This window comes from Branchiostoma floridae, chromosome 15 (assembly GCF_000003815.2).
Source record: "Branchiostoma floridae strain S238N-H82 chromosome 15, Bfl_VNyyK, whole genome shotgun sequence".
Classification (NCBI taxonomy): domain Eukaryota; kingdom Metazoa; phylum Chordata; class Leptocardii; order Amphioxiformes; family Branchiostomatidae; genus Branchiostoma; species Branchiostoma floridae.
The window spans coordinates 6,160,205-6,180,757 of record NC_049993.1 but is presented as its reverse complement, the minus strand read 5'-3'; the positions used below and the strand labels follow the sequence as shown (position 1 = coordinate 6,180,757).

Genomic DNA, 20,553 nt, shown 5'->3' with positions numbered 1-20,553 from the left:
TTGACAATATTGCTCCAATTCTCAAAAATGTTTTGAAATAATTATTCTGACAACCCTCTGATTTACAAAGTGGACTCATCCGGAAATGAATCTCGCGAGATCTCGACGCCCACCCTTCTGCTCACGTGATCAAGACGCGTTTTGATTGGTCAGCCAGGGGTCATCTGGGTCAGCTCAGGTGAGTCGGACCAGCCCATCACACAGACAGGTGGAGCAGACAGGGGAGGAGCCAGGTGAGCACAATGTACTCAAGCCTCCATACCAGGCCTCCAAGCAGGCATTTGTGGGATGGTTTTAGGCTATGTGCAGGCCCTTTCTGATTGCTGCCATGGTCTATTAATAATAAATGGCACCAGAACACAATTAGAAAACATTCTGTCATTACCATAATAAGGCTCCCTACCAAACTCCACCTGTGTGGACTAAGACACCAGCCAAGAGGCTGCTATGCGAGGTCGTTTTTGTGCAGAGTGCTCTTTCTCTGTGTAAAAACTAATAGAAGTAGTACTAATATGACGACACAAAAGTATGTACAAATGTATACCGTATATACCTTGACTGTTCAAAGACAGTAGATGCAGAGCACAATGAAGATCAGTGAATGATGGTGATGTTGTACCTTGTGAATTTTATATATCAATGCACTTGATATGTAACTCAATGTATTTTGTATTTCTCTCCCAAGGCCAGCCCTATATAATACCCACAGCTTAAGTTGGGTGACCTAGCTAGCCAGTGGCTCACTGTAAATGCCAGCCAAACGAAGAAAGAAAGAAAACTTAACAATGTTTTATTTGAAATCAGTAAAACATAGACTGGTGCTGCAAACTTTCAAAGGGTGTAGGAGTCATTAGATGTCATTCAAAGAGGATGCTGCAAAGTTTCAAAGGGTATAGCAGCCATTGATGTGGAAGCCAAGATGTCATATACGATAGAACCAAATATAGTAGACTTCCTGCAGATGTGCATGAAAAAGGACTTCCGGATGACTTTGTTTTACATACTACAGACTGTATGTATGATCAAGGAGGTTAATTTCCTTGGCATGATGATGTTGAATGATGGGGGTCTGCATGGGGGTTCTACACTACGAATTACACAAGATTCTCAGAACTTACAGCACATTTTATCATTACAATAAGCTCAGCAAAGTAATTCATTCAACCTCCCACAAAATGTTGGCTTGCAGCAGTCCTTTTAAGAATAACAAAAGATTAAAACATGTGAAAACATATTTCAGAAAAAAGTCATGCAGGCCCTTAAATGATGTGCGGAAGTCATTATTTATAATTAATACTCCCTGTGATGCATCGAGGCAGCTGAGCACAATATGGGCTGAGACTTCTGCATGGCTGATCATGACCCAGTCACCTGAGCACGGCACTTGGAGTCGTTTGTTGAGCCTGATTAGTCAGGAAAGGTCATGCAGAAGTCCTTCCATTGACCTTTCAAGGAAGAACCACAGACAAGTAAAGGTTGAGCTCATTAGGTGAAGGCTACCATCTGTACATGTATCAATCCACTGATGTACAAGGTATCAAAAGCCACTTCTTTATAAGAATGTCAAGAACTGTAGTCCATGAACGTTTTGTAAAAGCAGACTCCAAAGTAACTAAAACAAGCTGAAGCTGCCTTTATCACTGCATCTTCCTGCATGGTATTCATGTTACACAAGCTAAGCATATATACTGTATATCACCAAGGACCTCCTTGATATCAGTCATTACATTTGTAACTTTACTTTATAATTGGTCCCACGGACTTGCAAGACCCAAAAAATCTCAAAGTCAGGCTTTCAGAAAATAAAAAGATAAACATGAAAGATTTACAACAAGCTGAAAAGATATATATTCAGAAACAAGTCATACATTGTTGATTACTTCTTATATATCCTTCAAACTGAATATAGGCAATGTAGAAGTAGACAACCTCAACACACACTTATGCCACTTCTGTAACATTTAACTCAAAATTTTGTTGTCTGTTGTTCTGCTACAGGGCTATGGAGGATGGGTCTCCATATAAGGTGACAGTGTTGAAGGAAGGGTACTCTTATCTGGATGATGGCGGACAGTTCCGTGCTGATGGGACCATCACACTCGTACAGGGGAGGCATGTCATCCTGGTAGACACAGGTGGTCCTCAGGTATTTGTGGGTTATTATTACCTCCATAAATTGGGGTCAAGGGACTAGGTAGGTAGGTAGGTTTTAGGTATTTGCAATACCTTTAAATACAAACTCTGGATGGATTCTAATGATACTGTAAATGCAGAAACTTTCGCAGTGGTTTAATGTTCGCGGTTTTTGTGATGGTCACCGTGAATTAAAAAACACTGCAAACATTTTTCCATGGTACAGTAGTTAGAGACTACAGTGCATGGCGCTGCCGCGAACTTAAAACCACCACAAAAAGTCCTAGTGCAAAATTAAATCCCCGCGAACTTAAATGCATTTACAGTATGTGGTATGTGTGTAGTTCTTGGGAGTACAAATGTCAAAGTAGATAAGGATCTTGTTACCGCTGTCCTTGGCACATAGGCAGAACTTTTGCTTTTTGTATCTTTTGTCTGGAACATTGTATAGTCTTGTTTCTTGTAACAAAGTTCACACTAGACACAAGACAAAGACAAGGATGTCTGTAAAAGCTCAGTGTCACCCTCTTTCTCTATAACCCATAGTATACTGTGATACCATAGAGGTGGACCACATGTCATTTAGTGCCATGCCACTTGCAAGGACAAACAAAATTCTATGACATTTAGGCCCTACGGAATGAATGATTTTGCAGGACAAGGACACCCTGCTCCAGCAGTTAGCGTTCCATGGGTTGAACCCCCAGGATGTACAGTATGTGGTGTGCACCCATGGCCATGTGGACCACGTGGGCAACCTCAACCTCTTCCCTGACGCCACACACATCGTTTCCTTCGATATATGCAAGGGGGATGTCTACACAGACCATCCCTTTAAACAGGTCAGGGATTTCTTCTCATAGATTTAACTGTTGGTTTGGCTGAGTGTATCATACAATCTAGGCTGCACAATCTGTGTCTAGTTGTGGTAGGATGTAGAGCCATTTTTTGTGCAAGATATGATGTTGACGATAAAAGCTCCTTGGAGAAAAAATAGTAGAACAGTAGTGATGCAATACAACATTTCTCAACCAGGGGGCAGCGTACACCATTGATGAGCAGGTGTCAGTGATCCCCACACCTGGCCACACAGGTGCAGATGTCAGCCTGGTGGTGAGAACAGAAACACAGGGGACAGTAGTTGTAGCAGGTGAGCACTTTGAAAATAAAATATCCCAAAACAACATTCAATCTATTGCTAGTCCTTCTAAAGAACTTTACCAGAATGATCACCTTTCTTTAATCTACAAATTATTTAATTATCACTTTCGTTAAACCGCGAGCAGCTCATTCAGCATTGCAATAAAAATGTGCAAGATAGTGTGAGGGTATGCCTTTCAAGCCTATTAGAATGGAGGGTCTATTAGTGCATCCTTAAAATATATAGCCAATTTTGTTGAATGGCCCCGAGTGTACCATGAAGAGATTCTTGTCATCACGTGCCTCGAACTTGAGAGATGTGGAATTCCGTGTGAAGCGCACTTCACCCAGTTTGCCTCACCAGGCACGTGAGAATATCGTATAAAGTCCACCATGCCAGCGGGAATGTTTCTTCACAAGCCTGGAGAGACAGCACGTCATAACTAAGCACCATTAGGCCACATCAGTCAAATTAGTTGTTTCTGGAAATCATTTTCTTCTGATCTATACTATCTGCAAAACAGGAACCCAGAGGTGATTTTCTAGGATGCAAAATGCATTTGAAGGACTTAAAATATCTTCATCTTTTCCATTTTTTACTACATGGTGCATTTGTGGTAAAGACCTAGGGAGAGACTTTGCTTGCTAAAGATGGTGGATATTAGGCATCACTAGTAAGTGTGTGTGACTGGTTGTGTTTAGACAGCAATCAGCACCAAGGACAGATGTTAGTATGTTTGTCATGTCCATCTGTGCAACCAGCACGCCTGGATGATGATGATGTGTGCATTTAAGTAGTGTTCAGCACCAAGGACAGATGTCAGTATGCATGCGTGTGTATGTTTTTGTGTGTATCTAGAGTGTTCAGTACCAAGGACAGATATTATTATGTATATGTGTGTGTATGTATTTGTGTATTTCAAGTGTTCAGCACCAAGGACAGATATTCGTATGTATGTGTGAGTATGTGTTTGCTCTTTCTACATTTGAATTTTTTAAACCTTAAGCACACTGAAGTAGCCATTTGGGTTAGGCTGCAGGGAGGTTAACGTTGCTTTATCGATATCTTACTGTATCTAGGTGACCTGTTTGAAAAGGAGGCTGACCAGACTGACCCCTCCCTGTGGCAGGATGTGAGCGAGAATCCTTCCCAGCAGGCCGAGGGGCGGAAGCGTGTGCTGGCCATGGCTGACTTCATCGTCCCTGGGCACGGTGCAATGTTTAAGGTTCAGAAGGAGACGGAGCCAAGCTGACAGTGACTGTCTCAAAACTACTGCCTTAACACTAACAGACACTTTGTCTTATCAAACAGTGCAATTACAGAAAGTTTTAAATCCATATCCCAACATGCATCTGTGTTTGAGGAAGTTATGTCACTGTCTCAAAACTGCTGCCTTAACAGACACTTTGTCTGATGGGTCTGATCTCCAAGCATATCCTATGGTAACATAAGATAGTATCAAAAGCTGGTAGAGGAGTGAAGCCGGCCTAGGGGTGTGTTTGGCTACCGGAGCATACACACTCCTATGCCAGCTTCACTCCTCTGGCAGCTTTTGATACTATTTTATGCTACCATAGGATCTGCTTGCAGAATATTATGGGGCAGTGTCATTACAGAAAGCTTAAAATCTATATCCCAACATGCATCTGTGCTGTGAGGAAAATATGTCACTGTCTGGAGCAGATTATAGATTAAAATTGAAGAGGTTTATTCCACATTTTCATCTTTCCTGTCCTGTTCTAATAAGCACAAAGCCAGCTATCAGTAATGGAAAAGTCACTTCCATGTTAAAAACTGGAAAACCTATCCTCACATTACTGATCAAATTTCACTTCTCCACGCTGAAATTTCCATCATACTTTGTTCTGCAGCAGGGATAAAAGTCCAGTACAGATTTTTCTTCACATATGTAATGGTAACTAGAACTACGTACATGAGGTATATTGCTCTTTTACATGAAAAACAGTCTGCAATAAATAATATGCCTATCTAAGAGACCTAATGTATGTATCTGGGTTGAAACTGTAGATTATTTTCTGGGAATCAATGATACTGGCTTTTTTCATGACTTCTTTTTTTACCGTTCAATGTACCAAAAGATGCCAACAACTAGTCTTTTTGATACCTACAGTGTTTTGTTGAAGGTTTCAGGTTCTGTCTACAAACAGCAACAGCAAAGCATTAACCATTCTAGCTGTCATCCTTGGTAAATGTCTGCAGTTTCTTTCTTGTGTCACCAATCTGGGAGTGTGTTCTCTGCCATGTCATTCTTATCAAAACAGCCAATCATAAGACTGTGTGTTTCATCTTTGCACTTTTTGATTCAATCCTCAACTGGCCCATCCCAGGGTCTATAGATACTCAGTCTTGCTCCACCAAGCGACAGTCAATCACAGTTCTCTGTACTCAACATGTGATACTGAAATGTCCATTGCTGAACTCCATCCAACCAATCATTGGTTCTTTTCTGCACTGGTCATGTGACACAAGCAACCAATCACAGACTGTGTCCTCACACCACACCCCTCTGTTCTTCGTGTGACCTGTGATGGAAGGTGAAGGTCACAGCTGCATCCCAGCATGCCTTGAGCATGAGGTCCTGAAGCCCCCGTTTATCTGCCGCGTGATGCCACTGCGAGAGGTCGCTGTTGCAGTCCGAGTCGTCGGGCGGCGGCCGCACCTGGATTCTGTTCACACAGCGACGACATTTGAACCTAGAGGGAGGCATGGACGAGGTGTCAATTACAGACGATAAGATCAAGATGTCCTCCTTGACGCCCCTTGTCACATCTTGAGCATGAAAAAAATCCATCACACTTATTCATAAGAGTAGGGCTCCTTCCTAGGCTAAGGGGATAAATATTATAAAAGTCTTGTCTTGCACAATCTGTACAACAAACAAAAACTGGTGTGTTAAGACTTAGGGTGGTTTACAGATACAAACAAAGAGGAAAACGGATGTCTGACAAAATTTGAGGTAAGCAATTTGTTAGTGTTGAATGAATATTATAAACTCCAACATAGATCGTACCAACACAGATGAGCTTTCCTGCTAAAGAAGAAAACGTTTTAATCAAATTTGCTGGAGAACAAGGTAAGGCAAGAGATCCTCACTTGTCGTGCGTGTCGCTGATGGTGTCCTCGTTTAACGGGAAGAGGTCCCGCAGCTCGTCCAATGAGAAGTGGCGATCCACGTCTTCCTCCTGATCCACCACACAGCTGCTCAGCGCCTTCTTGTGCGCCTGCCGCTGGAATATCTTCTCCTCTATCGTACCAGTCTGGAAACAAAGTACCAGTGCCGGTTAACGCTGCCCACTAAGAGTAAGACTGACTGAGGGAACCAATAAAATCTTGTCGATGTGGACGGGGGACCATATAGACAGGATTCTTAATGCTTGTGCCAGTATAAAAAATTAACTAGTATGGGACCACCAAAAAGTGGTAACTAGGTGATGATTATACCTTAAGCAGAGGCGCTCACTTCTGCAGGTTTGACTGTATCAATTGTTACAATTAAGTGTGCATTCTTTGCAAACTCCAACTGAGGACCTCTCATTATAAAAGCTCATCAAAAGGTAGATTGTAAACATATAATCTGTCTTCCATTGTGCTGCTACCATTGTTTCAATGACAAACTCAAAGATATTACAGACTGTAGATCTCACCATGCCACAAACTTTAATCTACAGCATGTTACTTTCCTTATCAGTTCATCAGTTTGTACTCACTGCTAGTAATCTGTAGATATAACACTGTTTCTTCTGGCCGTCACGCCACACCCGTGCCATGGCCTGCTCATCATTAGCTGGGTTCCAGTCAGGGTCGAACATCACCAGTCGGTTAGCACCAATCAGATTCAGCCCACAGCCTCCTGCCTTACTGCTCAACATGAAGATGAACTCAGGGCTCTGCAAATGAAGAAAAAACAACAATAAATGAAATATTTGATATAAATCAGTTCCTACAAAATAGGTGCTCTCCTGAATCCAATGCTTAATGCTTGGTTGTTATAGAATGAGAATAATAAGGATATTGGCTTTAAAGAATTGTCAGCAAATGAAAACTGCTTAAAACATGGTTCTCAATCAACTTATTTCACAAACTTTTACGTGTATCTCTTACTAGGAGTTTTAAACCAGGCTAAAAATAATTCTTTAATATCTTCAACTATGACAGTTCTAGTTATGAGCAACTGGAAAGGGTTGCAGTCTGTAAGACAGGTTGCTAAGCCAGGGTCCACTATGCTTTGTACTCGTCAAAAAGAGCTTGAGGAATTTCCTTGGTACAATAAACCTGTCTTCTCTGTCCCTGCAAGTAGAAAAGTCACAAGCTTAGCTATCTATTGAAATTTTTATGTTCTGGTAAACTGGTTCAAGATCACTTTCACAATGTTCTGTTCAGTAAAAGTACTCACACTGGGGTTGTTAAACCTCTCCACAACCTTTGCCCTTTTCTTGATGGTCATAGATCCATCCAGACGCACATACAGGTAGCTGCAAATGGACAGAGGCAATAATGTATGTAAGCCTCACTTCAGTAAGTTCATAAAGAAATACAACTTGTGTTATCAATGCCCTACATGCCCCCAGCTTCCATAACATGGAAGCCAGACTTTAGCCAGGTAAACTTTCAGGCTTTCCTTAGGGGCATCCAGTGAAAGTTTCTTTGGAGGACTTACTGAAGCCGAAGACCTGGAGTCCAGGACTGTATGGGTTTCCAGGCTACACTTTCCAAAACACAACTTACATGTGGGAGTGGACTTGGGACAGCATGTAGAGTTCACTGATCAGCTTGGACCAACAACACAGCTTTTGATATCTGTATTTTCAAAGACGTCATCACTTACCCTCTGGATCGGCACAACTTCTCAAACAGGTCCAGCGTCTGTGTGTAGTTGGAGACCAGGACGACCTTGTCTGAGGTTTTACTCTTCGTCATGGCCAGGATGTAATCCAACACCAGCATCTTACCTGGGGGTCAGGGTGATGACATTTTAGCATACTAGTAGTGTTACTAAGGCAAGGGTGCATTATTCATAAAGTTAGTGCTAACATTATAATGGGAATTTGCCAACCTTTTATCCTATCATCTTAGTAAACATATAGTTACTCACTTCTTAGCTTGATTTAGTCCAACTCTAACAACAGTAGTAGAGCTGCACATTACACATTCCAGTCTGTTTTTTTCCAGTTAACTAACAGGTAGGTACAATAAAGAAACCATTACCTGACAGCTCTGGCTGGATGTGTTTGGGACTATACTTCTCTGGGAACAGATCCAGAGCTCCATCTAACCCTTCATCACCCTCCAGACATTTCTCATAAATCAATGAAGGATCTATAAAAAGAAAATGGATTTAGCATTACTATCCTAGCACTCAGTAGATATAGATTAGTTTTCTCAGTGTGCTCAATATTTTGCTTTGCAGAGTTAACTTGCTTGTAAACTGCAGTGTGAGAGGACTATGCTAGGGCAGTCAAATCAACATTAATATAAGATCATTGAGTGTGTTCTTGGGCCAAGCCCACACATTCGCACATAACTAAGTTAACATCCACAACTATTTGGGTCATTCTGATACCATGTAAACCTAGAAATACAGCAAGAATGGTGACGATAACTTCACTTGTAAAGGCAATAACTTGTAGTCTGAAGGACTGGTTGCACTCACGATTGCAGAGTTTCTTCAGCTGGGTGATGGCAGTGAAGGCGGACCCCGTCACCTTCCCTGACTTGGACTTGTCCAGTTGAGCCTGCACCAGTTTAGACTGTACCATGTGCTTGTAAAGAGCAGTCTGTAGGGGTGTCAGTCGACAACAAACCACCTGCTCAACTACAGAGGAGAAGAAAGTCCATGTGACATACATGTAACAACATGGGCATCTCAACACAAATGCTAAAATGCAAAATACTAACTTGTACAACATTCCTTCATGACTTGACTGACCTCAAAAAGTTTCCAGTCTAGTTTAAGAAGTAAAATAACTACTGAATCCAATTTGCTAATGACATCATTATTCATTATTTGTTTCCAACAAAGCAGTACTGTAGGTACTATGTTGATAGACACAGTTAACACAGAATGTCTATTGATCAGGAATGTAATCTCATTCATGGTTGGGATCACATTCTGCATATTGCAGCAGCCCCACCTAGCTACAGTGCCATGTAGAACAGCTACAGTGCCATGTAGAACAGCTACAGTGCCATGTAGAACAGCTACAGTGCCATGCAGTATTGCCCTGAAGAAGGTGACACACTGTCACTAAAATATCAACTATGTAAGAACTTACAGCTTGTGTACAGATCAACTTTGTTATCCATAGAATGTCTAGTTGTACGTACTCTTAACTGGCAGGTACTTGGACAGGATGGAGGCCGTTCTCCTGATGATGCAGCGGTCAACAATGTCCAACAGCTGTTAACAAAAACAACAACATTCTTCATATTCATGTGATTATTTAAGTGAAGACCAGAGATCAAAAATAGAGGTTTGTGTAAAAGATGTTGGCAGCACAGACCAAGGATATCCTGGATGGAACGTGTAAGTAGCGACTTCAGGGGGGGGTTTCCAATGAGGGTGAGCCCGCTAGACAGATCTGCATAGATGTGCAGTGTGAAGACTAGTTGACTGCTGCCCAACCCTATGTCAGGGACCCCAGCAGTAGTATCATACTGGATACTACTTCTGGATACTACTATCACTTGACTAGCTGCATTGGTAGAATAAGATTACCTCCTTGAGTTTTTCTTCTCCCCTCTTCTGGTCCTTATCCGAGGCGCTTGCATCTCGACCGCGTAAGATTGGCGTCTCAAATCGCTTCTTAAACTCTTGTGCTGTGCCTGAAAAGTCAAGTGCATCAGAGTTTCAAGAATATCAAGGTAAAATTGTAATCAAGAAGCAAAGAAAAAGGCAGCCGCCAATGTTGTTGAATGCATTATTGACCTGAGAGAGATAGTGGAAAGCCGTCTGAAATGTTAGCCTACATGGTGTGTAATTCCTTTTGGCTGCGCAAGAAAAAAAATTATCATCCATTTAAATGATTTAGTTACCAATCAGATGAAACTTCAATTATTTTGATTCGATTTCACTTCATTTATTTACATGAAGATAAAACATTGTACAAAATAATGACAGATAGAAATAACAACAGAAAGTAGGCAAAACGCTTAATGACTTGTGCGAGATCTTTCCTTCTATCTGAAGAGTTATTTATTAGGTAAGCACAAACTTCATTTATCAGATGGTGATAATAATAACAATAATAAACAAAATCATTTCGAACCCCGCTACACCTACCCAGGATACCAGTGTTGACAAAGTGCACCAGACTGAAGTATTCCAGGAGATCGTTCTGGATGGGTGTGCCCGATAGCAACACCCGTCTCCTGCACTTCAGCCCACTCAGCGCCTGGTACGTCAGGTTCTCACAGTTCTTTAGCCGGTGGCCCTGCAACAGGAAAAAACAGAGGTTACTTTAGAAAGCTAACATTCATAAGCAGGGCTCGAAATACTTTTTTCTGCATACCTGCACTGGTGCAGGTAACATTGAAAATTACCTGCACCAGACAAATCTTACCTGCATCACTTTGAACTTAGGAAGTATAGATCATACTAAAATTGTTCAGGAACCACTTTTTTTTCTCGTTTATACATTACAGGTAACAGCCAATAAGGCTAAGAACAATCCACAATACACCTTCATCATAGGACATTTATGTAGTTGGGTGTGCAGGTTAGGTGCAGGTAGACGCCATAAATACCTCCACAGCTCCAATTTTACCTGCACTAACATGCATATGCAGGTGGTATTTCGAGCCCTGATAAGCATATACTGAATACTCCCCTCTTACAACTTTTCCAAAACTGCTGTCTATTGACCACTACATCAACAACCTGTTAATAGTGCCTCCTGTCATAGAAGGGAGTACTGCAGCTTGTTCTAAAGATGCTGATTACACCTCAATGTGGAAAAAGAATAGTAAGCTTAACAACCACCAATATTTAACATTTCTGTCTTCTCCATTCAATCTGCTGTTGTACTAAATACAATGTTATCATTGAAAGAGATAAGGTATAGAATTTGTCGGCAAAGTCAGTCAATTTCCCTACTAGTTCATGTAATACTAATGAAAAAACACTGCTGATATACTGTAAATGCAGAAACTTCCGCGGTGGTTTCATATTCCTGGTTTTCGCGGTGGCCGCTGAACTGCAAACTTAAAACCACTTTGAATATTTATAATACAATGTGCGACTACAGTACAGTACTGTAACTAAGTTTACGGGATTGCTCTACCGCGAATTCAAAACCACCGCCAACACTCCACTTTTCCGCTGCGGCGAGATTAAATCCCCACCATCCTCACCTAAATGCATTTACAGTATTATGTTTGGAGGAAACCATAAAACTTATCTGTACCTCGTCACATATAACCAGTCCGATCGGGCCCCTGTGTAGAACAGCAGCGTGGAGCCGGAATGTCTCGTACGAGATGATGAGGATAGGGGAGGAAACACGCCTGCCCTGCTGGGACATGAAACTGTCTATAAAGGGAAAGAAATACATTAAATTTATCTATTTTTGGTATTTTTGCAACTGGTAAATAGGGAAATCAAATGGCAATGATTACAAATGATAATGTACAACTGAACTACTACTGACAGATATTTGTATATTGTAGTATCTATTGTCGTTTACTACCGTTGCGTAGAGTCATAGTCTGCATATACTGACTGACAGTAATAGTAGTAGTACTGTAGTAAAAATGGAAACAGTAGCTAGGTGCACTGTCCTTACCCAATCACTACAATGAACAGGTTGCAGCTGCAGTTATCTTTCTAGTTGGCAGCACACTACACAATGCCAGTCTAGCAGTTATCAGTCAATCAATTTTTGAAGGAAGTAATTGCATCAGAGACTTCTTACTCTAGTTACCTTCTACAAGACGGTTATGTTTTTGGTAGTGTTTGTATGTGTGCATTGTGTGTATGTGGATGAACAGCATAACTCTACCTGAATGGGTTGGATTGATATTTGGTAAATGGGTAGACCTTGAAGCCTTGACCTTGACATTTTTGGCCCCCTAGCGCCTTGTTTTGGTACTACAGCATAACTACTTATACGGAACTGCAGCGGAACTAATCCATTTGTATCTTATTTGATTCTAGTTTTACAACAGTGTGAAATGATGTGGCTGTTGTTAATGTGTTAAACTTTGAAACCAAAAACAAGACCTTGATATAGTCCACACTCATGTTATAATAAATCTTCACATACCAAGATTCCTGTCTATCTGGTCCTTGGAGCCAGAGTCAATAGCGAGGGCATTGACCCTGGTGCCCAGCCACTTGTTGATCTCATTGTACCAATTCTGAAGTATGGATGGGATAAGAAATTTAAAACTTAATTAAAGAAATCGACAAAACAATACAACAAATAAGTGGCATACAGACATATGTTATAGTTTGACACACATTTTATCCAGAGAAACACTACAGTCCACAGAAAATTTCACCAAAGCTTAAAAACTCACACATATCTTAATGTAAATCCATAATAGAAAATAAATCATGGTAACCTACCTTGACTAAACTGGATGGTGTCACAACTATGGCTTTGTCTATTGTTGGCTTGGCTGTTTTAGACACAAATTTTGAATATCAGCATCACCATAAATGTCACAGCATGATATTCAACTGACGCAGAAAGTCAAATAATTTGAAATAAAGCAGATCAACAGCTAAGTGTAAACAGTACTTACCATCAGGGCTTTGTTTCTGTAAGAAAATAAAAGGGAAATGTTAGAAACACACAAGGAAATCAAGGGGATTAATCTAACTGAGTGATAACAAAAGAAAACCTTATGGAAATTTGCAATCTGTGTTTAAGTCTTTAAGTAATTATTCAGACTTTATTATACATGTATGCAAGTTAGAGATTTGCAAATATAAATCAGAATGCTCACTAGTAATGTCCAGAGGAGAGTGATACATTGAAGAGTCTTGCCTAAACCCTGAAGAAAAAAGAACAGAATGTCAGATAGCCTATCCCTACACATTTAAAAAGGTTAATGCCAAGAAACATTCTATTTCTATCATTTCAAGTTGTAGGAAAGCCAGGACCTAAAGGAGAGGTGATTTAAACTTTGTGATTCCATAAAAAAAACCTCCTTTCAAACCACAGATTACATTACAGGAGTATCCATTGTTGATCTTACAATGCGAGAATGTGCAAATATGCGAGGAAACCACATGCCATCTTTGCTCCAAGTAGACGTATTGGTATTTCACGTACAAATAAACATTTTCTTTTACCATTTCATCAGCCATGATGCACCCCTGGCTGCCGGGGATCCTCTCTCCCGTCACACAGTCCCACATGAACTTCACCCCCTCCCTCTGGTGAGGCCGCAGCACACAGCACAGGACAGGGTCTACAACAACTGGGGGCAGATGGGATGGTTATTCTTATCTACTGATAATTCAATCTAATAAGATACACCTGTGGCACATTTTAGACAACAGTTTGCATGTTTATTGTTTATTCAAAAGATCTCCATTAGTGATTACAATTCAGACTGCATCATTAGTCTTCCTGGAGTCATGAGACCAGGTATGGGATCAGAAGAATTAATCCAGTTTGCTATGAAAAGACAAGCCAAGCTATGTTCAAATTAGCAAAAATGGAAGGACATCACTTACCATGAACAGGATGCTTTTCTCTAAACAAATAAAAAAATGAAAGAATAATTAGTATTGAAAGTATAGTAACATCATAGATACATACATACATAACTATAACCATACAAGAATGCAGAGAACGGTATCAGTACAAGTATACAAAATACATGTTTATAGAGTCAAAGTTTCACAAAACATCAGCCTTGTCAAAAAGCTATCATCAAGATGTTGAAGACTTAGCATTAGGTATTAACTTTTTTTGTAACACATTTGTAGATTGTTCAATTGTCTTTTTGAAAAAATTTAGCTCACATTTTCTTATCTGATTTTTTATTGTCATACTCATAGCTTTTGAAAACAACCTCTGACTAAAGTACTGCTGCATCATTCACCACATAGTGGATAACCATGGCTTTTTTCTTACCATGCAACTGATTCAGTGAATAGATGAGAAGCCATGACAACTCACAGGTCTACTTTCAGAGCCTCCTGAGCTGACAGCTGTGGAGGGTGGTACAGAACAAGAGCTCCCTCCTCTTCAGGGTCATGAAGCGCCCGCCGAGTTCCCTGTCTGCGGATGCCTAGTGATCCTTTTAATGTGGGACCTGAGCGCATAAAGACAAGTCTTCACTATTGCAATACGACAACATTATACTGTGATGATACATCATCCAAAAGATCTTCCTTCAAACAAGTTTGTAGTAAAGTGTACAAGTTTTTCTGACTTAAGACCAACATTTTCTCAGAAAATCTGTTATGTACAGCTTTTCCCTTGGACCTTGTCACTTGCAGAGAGTTTGCGAGAAAGACAGATTCAGAATACAAAATTATAATGTTATATCACATAAAACCTTGCAGTGCTGCAGTAGTAACCTCTTGAAACATGCTTGACTTCAAAACTTTGAATTAACAAGACTTAGTAAAAACCTTCACACTAACCTTTGTAATTAGGGATAGGAATCTTGAAGGGTTTGGACAGGATTGATCTGATAAAGGCCTCCTGTTGGGAGAAATTCAATGATCAGAGACTGAAGAACAAGGCAGAGTGTGTCAAACTCAAGTTTCCAATCACATGAATGAACAAATTCGATTTTCCATAATTGATTGCAAGCTTTTCTTAGCCTGGGTGCCATCCCATTTAGTTGACAGGGGCTCCCATACTCAGTCCCTCACGAAATATTCTATGACTTATAGTATGAGGGAGAAAGTATAGGAGCTCCTGTAAACTAAATAGGATGGCACCAAGGCCAGGCAGACTGAGCTGAAATAATGCACATAAGAGAACTCACATGCGATGAAGAGTCTGGGAAACGAGACTGGTTGGTGATAGGGGTCAGTGGTCGTCGGTACGGCGACATAAACTGACTGGATGGAGAATCATCGATATCAGACTTGGCTTTGTTCCTCTTAGCAACCTGTTGAGTAAGAAGATGCCAGGATGATATAGACATGTCATATAATTATTGATACATTGTAACTTGCTAACTGTTAATTTTATTATACTATAAACATCTATTATCTATATCTAGAGATCATGGTAGATGACCTACAGACACTCAGTCTACCATCGAGAGGAATCTCCAAGCAGGCAACATGACCAGGAAGGATGTAATAAAGAGGATAGCTGCTGACCGAGCATGCTCTGGCAAACCTAGCTGCTTCTATTTATTATTAAAAAAAAATAAAATAAAAAAAAAAAAAAATTCACGGGTCTTAGTGGCAAGTGTGCAGATGTTGACACACTGGCAGCACCAAATCCGTAGGTGTTTTTTGGCACCTTCAGACAGATTAGCCGTGAGGCTCGGTGGGCGTCACTCCACTGTCATGGGGGCAGGGGCATGGTGAGTATCGAACTCGGGACCTACTGATTCTGATTCCAACGCTCTAGCCGTTACGCCACACAGACATTCTATGTATTATAGGATGACACAAATCTTGATAAAACCTCCTGGGTAAGTCAGTCTACGTTAGCAACTTCACAGTCATTCATTGTCAACTCATCTAGAATCATGAACTTTTATTTTAAGTGACTGTGAAGTCCTTTCATCGATTCAATGCAGTTGCTGCACCAACGGATTCTTTTTTGGCTCATAATTCATATAACTTATAAGACAAAAATATAACAGTTACACAAGCTCTTATTATTTACAATTTTTTATAATGTGCAAGTTACCCTCGGCCTGATACCAACCTTGTTTGGTCTCCAGTCTTCATCAGCATCCTCCCCAGGCTTACGTTTGGCTGCAGCCAGCTGGCTTGGAGCCTGGCTACGTCTCTGAAGACACAGCAGTTTGGATATTCAGTGTTTTCCACCCAAGCCAAGTAACTTAGTAAGTAACTAACACACAGCTATACAGAGACACTACAGTACACAGGTGCACCCTCATATAATTAAATTAATTGTGAATCATTATACAAGCAAAATTATTGGACTGTTGGAGCATTTTTGAGACCCAAATTGCAAGTCTACGAAAGCTTCACCTTCCGCACTGGAACCGAGTGCTGAAAACAATGGTCGAATCGGCCTCAGCACTCGGCGCCCAGTGCTGAAGAATGTTCAGCACTCGTTTTCCAGTGCTGATCGGCCTTTCTCCAGTGCTGAAGCTCCCTCAGCACTCGTTTTCCAGTGCTGAAAAGACGTCAGCACTCGTTTTCCAGTGCTGAAAAGACGTTTTCCAGTGCTGAATGTTCGTCAGCACTCGGCTCCAGTGCTGAACTCGCGGCCCGGGCGGCGACGGGTCAGGTCAAAGGTCACTCAGCACTGGTTACCCAGTGCTGAAACCGCCGTCAGCACTGGAACCGAGTGCTGATATACAAAAGCTTCGCCTTCCGCACTCGATTTTCCAGTGCTCAGGGGCACTTCAGCACTGGAACACCAGTGCTGAGAAATCTTCAGCACAGGAAAACGAGTGCTGACATCTTTTCAGCACTGGAACGTTCTTCAAACCAGTGCTGAAGTCTTTCGAGCACTGGAGTGTCCTAGTGCTGAGAGCGGTACTTGACGTAGCACTGGAGTGTCCTAGTGCTGAGAGCGGTACTTGACGTATACTGATTAAAAATAAAGTTAAACTTTTGGTTGTGCTATTCAATTTAATGTGTAACTTGGTGTATGTATAGAGTATAGATACAAAGTACTGAAAGCGGTACTATATACGATACTAATAAAGATGATTTTTCAAGTTTATGCAGTTTTAGCTGGTGTGTTACGCCGAACGGCGGTAATACCGGCTATATAACGTAAGATAGATACAGATGCAAAAAAGCCTGAATTTGTGTTGTTTTGTGTAATTGAAATGTATAAGGAATGGATATCATTAAAACGGGATTGCAAACAACTTTATTATTATTACCGCCCACGTAAAGAAAGCGTCACGACGATCGCGAGTATTTTCCATTATCCCCGAAGGTAATCGACAAATGAAAACTGTTATAGAGTTATAGAGGTGTTATAGAGCAGAATGTAACGATAGGTGACGTTTATAATCCAGCAATCTTACGTTTTAGTCGAGCAAGGACGTTATATAACGTCCTTGAGTCGAGCAAAGGACGTGTCGTAACTCCAAATTTATAATACTGAATGAATGAAGACCTTTATTGTACAGTTTTGCCCAACCGAGCTAAGTACGGGTCACAACAAGTCAAGATATATACATATAAAAGTATCACAAATCTAGTCTAACACAAAAGTTCGGCTTCTTCTCGCTTCTTGGTAATAGTGAAAATGTAGGACTGTATGGGTTTCGCTATGGTCGGTTTGTCAAAACGCATGAGAAATATAAACTTGTCAGTGCTACTCATGTGTCTAAAATGAGGGAATCTACTTTCTATATAACTAAATAGAGTATTTCTATCATTGACATACATATCGCAATCAACTATGAAGTGCACTACTGTATACTAGTATGTCAGAGTCTAGTCTCCCGCTCTCTCAGGGTCTTCTCTCAGCACTCGGTTTCCAATGCTGAATGTTCGTCAGCACTCGGTTTCCAGTGCTGAAGCCGGCGTTTCCAGTGCTGAGAGCGTCAGCACTCGGTTTCCAGTGCTGACGAACATTCAGCACTCGGTTTCCAGTGCTGAAGCCGGCGTCTCCAGTGCTGAGAGCGCGTCAGCACTGGTTTTCCAGTGCTGACGAACATTCAGCACTCGGTTTCCAGTGCTGAAGCCATATTCAGCACTGGTTTCCAGTGCTGAAAAAGGAGGGTGAAGCTTTCGTAGTTTTGCACCCAAATTAACTGTTAGAATACAATGTTTTATTGCAGAGAACGAAGAAAGACGTCACGAAAGCTCCCACAGCTCCGCCCTCCTCCCTGGCCTGGCAAAAATATATCATACAAATGTGCCCCCCTCCCACGATTTGCGCTAAACTCACCATAATTTCAGCTTCAGACGTCCAACAGAAGGACCAAAATGTTTTCCGGAGACGTGGAAGACTATATTCTCTGTATGCAAGCCATCTGCGGTTCGTATAAACCACAAACTGTCGAAGAATCTCGAATGAATTTACGAGTGAACTATTCTTCTCTTCGAAACACGCGCCATTTTGTTACATATACTACCCAGAATGCATAGCGGCCCTGCCAACTTCTTGAGGAATCCAAACCATGGTATTCATGTACCATATCCAAACATTTTGCTTTACTTTTAGATATGATGTCATATCAATTGTTATATTGACAATTAACTATTTAAGATCTATTCATTTTGTTTTCAAGTCTTCAAGAGAAAAGGAATGCTGAGAAAGGAAATATTTCTAACTTTAATCATAGGAAAAAATAAAAGAATGCCAAGAACTAATTGCAACGCTTGCAAGAACCAAAGCAAGGACATTGTTTGGGAAAGTATGTTACCCACTTGGGGTTGAGAACTTACAACATGTATCCATTATATTTGTCTAAAGATGAAATAGGACGAATATCTGCTCAAATAAATGACCGTTGTGCAAAGCAGAAGAGACTGACAAAGTTACTGAGGATATGATTTATTGTTCTCATTGCAAAATCAGACTTATAGTATTCCTGACTAAAAATGGAGATGTTTTTATTCATAATTACATCAGTTTGCCAGAGTATTTTCATCAATAAGTGCATGTGCCTTTTCCAGAAGCTGTGGTATGCAAGTCAACAATGTTTTGGTTACAAGTGTGTCACAAATATCTTTGGACATGTCTGAAAATGTTTAGTTTTATGGTTGCAATAAGCCAGCAGTACATTGATAACAGAGTTCATTGATAATAGACTTTGTTAAAGACGCAATAATCATATCAATTTTGTTATTTGACAGGAAATGATACAGGCATAAAAAAGATTTCATATACTCATTTATTGGAAAAGTAACTCATCATGTTGGGTATAACAGTAGAATATAGCAAATACTGACACCAGGAGCTTCTGATTGCAGGAAAATCAAAATCGTTCACTTAAACTCCATCTGTTCATAGTTTTGCTGCAAATAACTTGTTCATTTGAAGATACATGAATGAAACCATCTCACATTCAATCATTACGATACCCAATTTTTATACAATTACATCTCACAGATATCATAGTTACAATACCAAAACTGTCGTAGCTATAAAACTAAGGTACGGTACCCCAATATCGATAGCTCTACCATCATTTCAATTTCAAGCATTTGGCTATGTCTAAAACCAATTATTCTTAATCTGTCAAAATCAAGTGTAATTATCTTATATAATGAAATAATGGTAAGCTATACTGATATAACATCATCATATCTATTACTAATATCTGCATGTCTTGGCTATTACGATGGGGTAGTTGGCTCGAGTTCTCTGCCCTCTAGCTGGTTCTTAGTTGATAATCTGTGGACAGAATGAGTGGATAATGTTACATGGGGACCTCAACATGTTAGTCACAGTAATAAGACTGAATAATGAAATGAGAGTTTCATTAAACCCACGTTAACTTCCACCCTTTAAAGAGTATTTTTAATGTATTTGACTGCCAAAGCAACCCAACCAAATTGAAACAAGTATAGGGGAGACTCACCTCCATTTTGTGTGATGTACCTGACCCATGGTAGTGCCTGGTAGCCACTCTTCTCTATGATTTTCAAGTAGCGAACCTGAAAATATATTGAGAGAAATTCATCATCACCTTCCATACATGACCACATACATTAACCATGGTACCTATCAGATAAAATGGATCATAAAGGTTAAAAGCTGTTTGGCCAATTTTACTGATAATTCTAAATGACTTCAAAATTTGCAAAATACTGGAATCAATCTCTGTCTTTGGAAGAAACTTGCTCATTTTCTATGGTAGAATCTTGGGTCACATTGAAAATATTTAAGCTTATAAGCTGAAGCAGAAGTTGAAGCATCCAGTAATACTATACAAAACATTGCCCATGATTCCCGACATCAAAGGCAAGAGCACCCACCTGGATCCCAGAGGTGGTGAAGTAGGGAATCTCAAACTTGACAGCGATGGGCGGCCGTCCCTCTGTCTCCTCTCTCTCAACACTCGGCAGGTTAAAATGTGCCCGCATCAGGTACTCCTTGCCTCCCTGGGAAGAGCGGTAACAGTACACAAGTTTGGTAAACTAATTTCTGGACATGAAAAATACAGGC

General features: G+C 40.5%; 3 protein-coding genes across 5 annotated transcripts in view; 1 reads left to right on the top strand and 2 right to left on the bottom strand.

The window, feature by feature from the left end:
• Nucleotides 1-114: 114 nt before the first annotated feature.
• Nucleotides 115-5,338, top strand: LOC118431262 (metallo-beta-lactamase domain-containing protein 1-like). Of its 3 annotated transcripts, none has more exons than XM_035842375.1 (5): nucleotides 115-233; nucleotides 1,999-2,146; nucleotides 2,790-2,975; nucleotides 3,169-3,283; nucleotides 4,354-5,338. In XM_035842375.1, the coding sequence occupies exons 2-5, from the start codon at nucleotides 2,003-2,005 to the stop codon at nucleotides 4,524-4,526; spliced, it is 618 nt and encodes a 205-aa protein (XP_035698268.1). In that variant the 5' UTR covers nucleotides 115-233; nucleotides 1,999-2,002; the 3' UTR covers nucleotides 4,527-5,338. The 3 variants fall into 3 exon arrangements, with proteins under 3 accessions (XP_035698268.1, XP_035698267.1, XP_035698269.1); XM_035842374.1 differs by lacking the exon at nucleotides 115-233 and adding an exon at nucleotides 498-526; XM_035842376.1 differs by lacking the exon at nucleotides 115-233 and adding an exon at nucleotides 585-607.
• LOC118431261 (DNA repair and recombination protein RAD54-like) lies at nucleotides 5,040-18,536 on the bottom strand. The gene is made up of 22 exons (XM_035842373.1): nucleotides 18,328-18,536; nucleotides 16,150-16,233; nucleotides 15,248-15,373; nucleotides 14,898-14,958; nucleotides 14,428-14,563; nucleotides 13,980-13,999; nucleotides 13,593-13,720; nucleotides 13,244-13,291; nucleotides 13,040-13,055; nucleotides 12,861-12,913; nucleotides 12,556-12,649; nucleotides 11,698-11,822; nucleotides 10,575-10,725; nucleotides 10,011-10,117; nucleotides 9,620-9,692; nucleotides 8,946-9,107; nucleotides 8,501-8,611; nucleotides 8,121-8,244; nucleotides 7,689-7,767; nucleotides 7,003-7,182; nucleotides 6,389-6,552; nucleotides 5,040-5,988 (listed from the first exon to the last, which is right to left on the bottom strand). The coding sequence occupies exons 1-22, from the start codon at nucleotides 18,328-18,330 to the stop codon at nucleotides 5,787-5,789; spliced, it is 2,247 nt and encodes a 748-aa protein (XP_035698266.1). The 5' UTR covers nucleotides 18,331-18,536; the 3' UTR covers nucleotides 5,040-5,786.
• Nucleotides 18,537-18,920: 384 nt separating this feature from the next.
• Nucleotides 18,921-20,553, bottom strand: part of LOC118432065 (AP-1 complex subunit mu-1) — a 6,633-nt gene continuing 5,000 nt past the window's right edge. The window contains exons 9-11 of the mRNA XM_035843574.1: nucleotides 20,364-20,489; nucleotides 19,967-20,042; nucleotides 18,921-19,779 (exon numbers count right to left, since the gene is read on the bottom strand). Coding sequence (XP_035699467.1) covers nucleotides 19,757-19,779; nucleotides 19,967-20,042; nucleotides 20,364-20,489 — 225 coding nt within the window. The 3' untranslated portion in view covers nucleotides 18,921-19,756. The remainder of the gene's footprint in view (nucleotides 19,780-19,966; nucleotides 20,043-20,363; nucleotides 20,490-20,553) is intronic.

Coding starts and splice junctions, on each gene's coding strand:
- LOC118431262 (XM_035842374.1), top strand. Junction 2,976..3,168: donor CAGACCATCCCTTTAAACAG/GTCAGGGATTTC, acceptor TTTCTCAACCAG/GGGGCAGCGTACACCATTGA. Junction 3,284..4,353: donor GGGGACAGTAGTTGTAGCAG/GTGAGCACTTTG, acceptor TACTGTATCTAG/GTGACCTGTTTGAAAAGGAG.
- LOC118431261 (XM_035842373.1), bottom strand. Junction 7,183..7,688: donor AGAGGTTTAACAACCCCAGT/GTGAGTACTTTT, acceptor CTTCATTTGCAG/AGCCCTGAGTTCATCTTCAT. Junction 6,553..7,002: donor ATATCTACAGATTACTAGCA/GTGAGTACAAAC, acceptor CTTTGTTTCCAG/ACTGGTACGATAGAGGAGAA.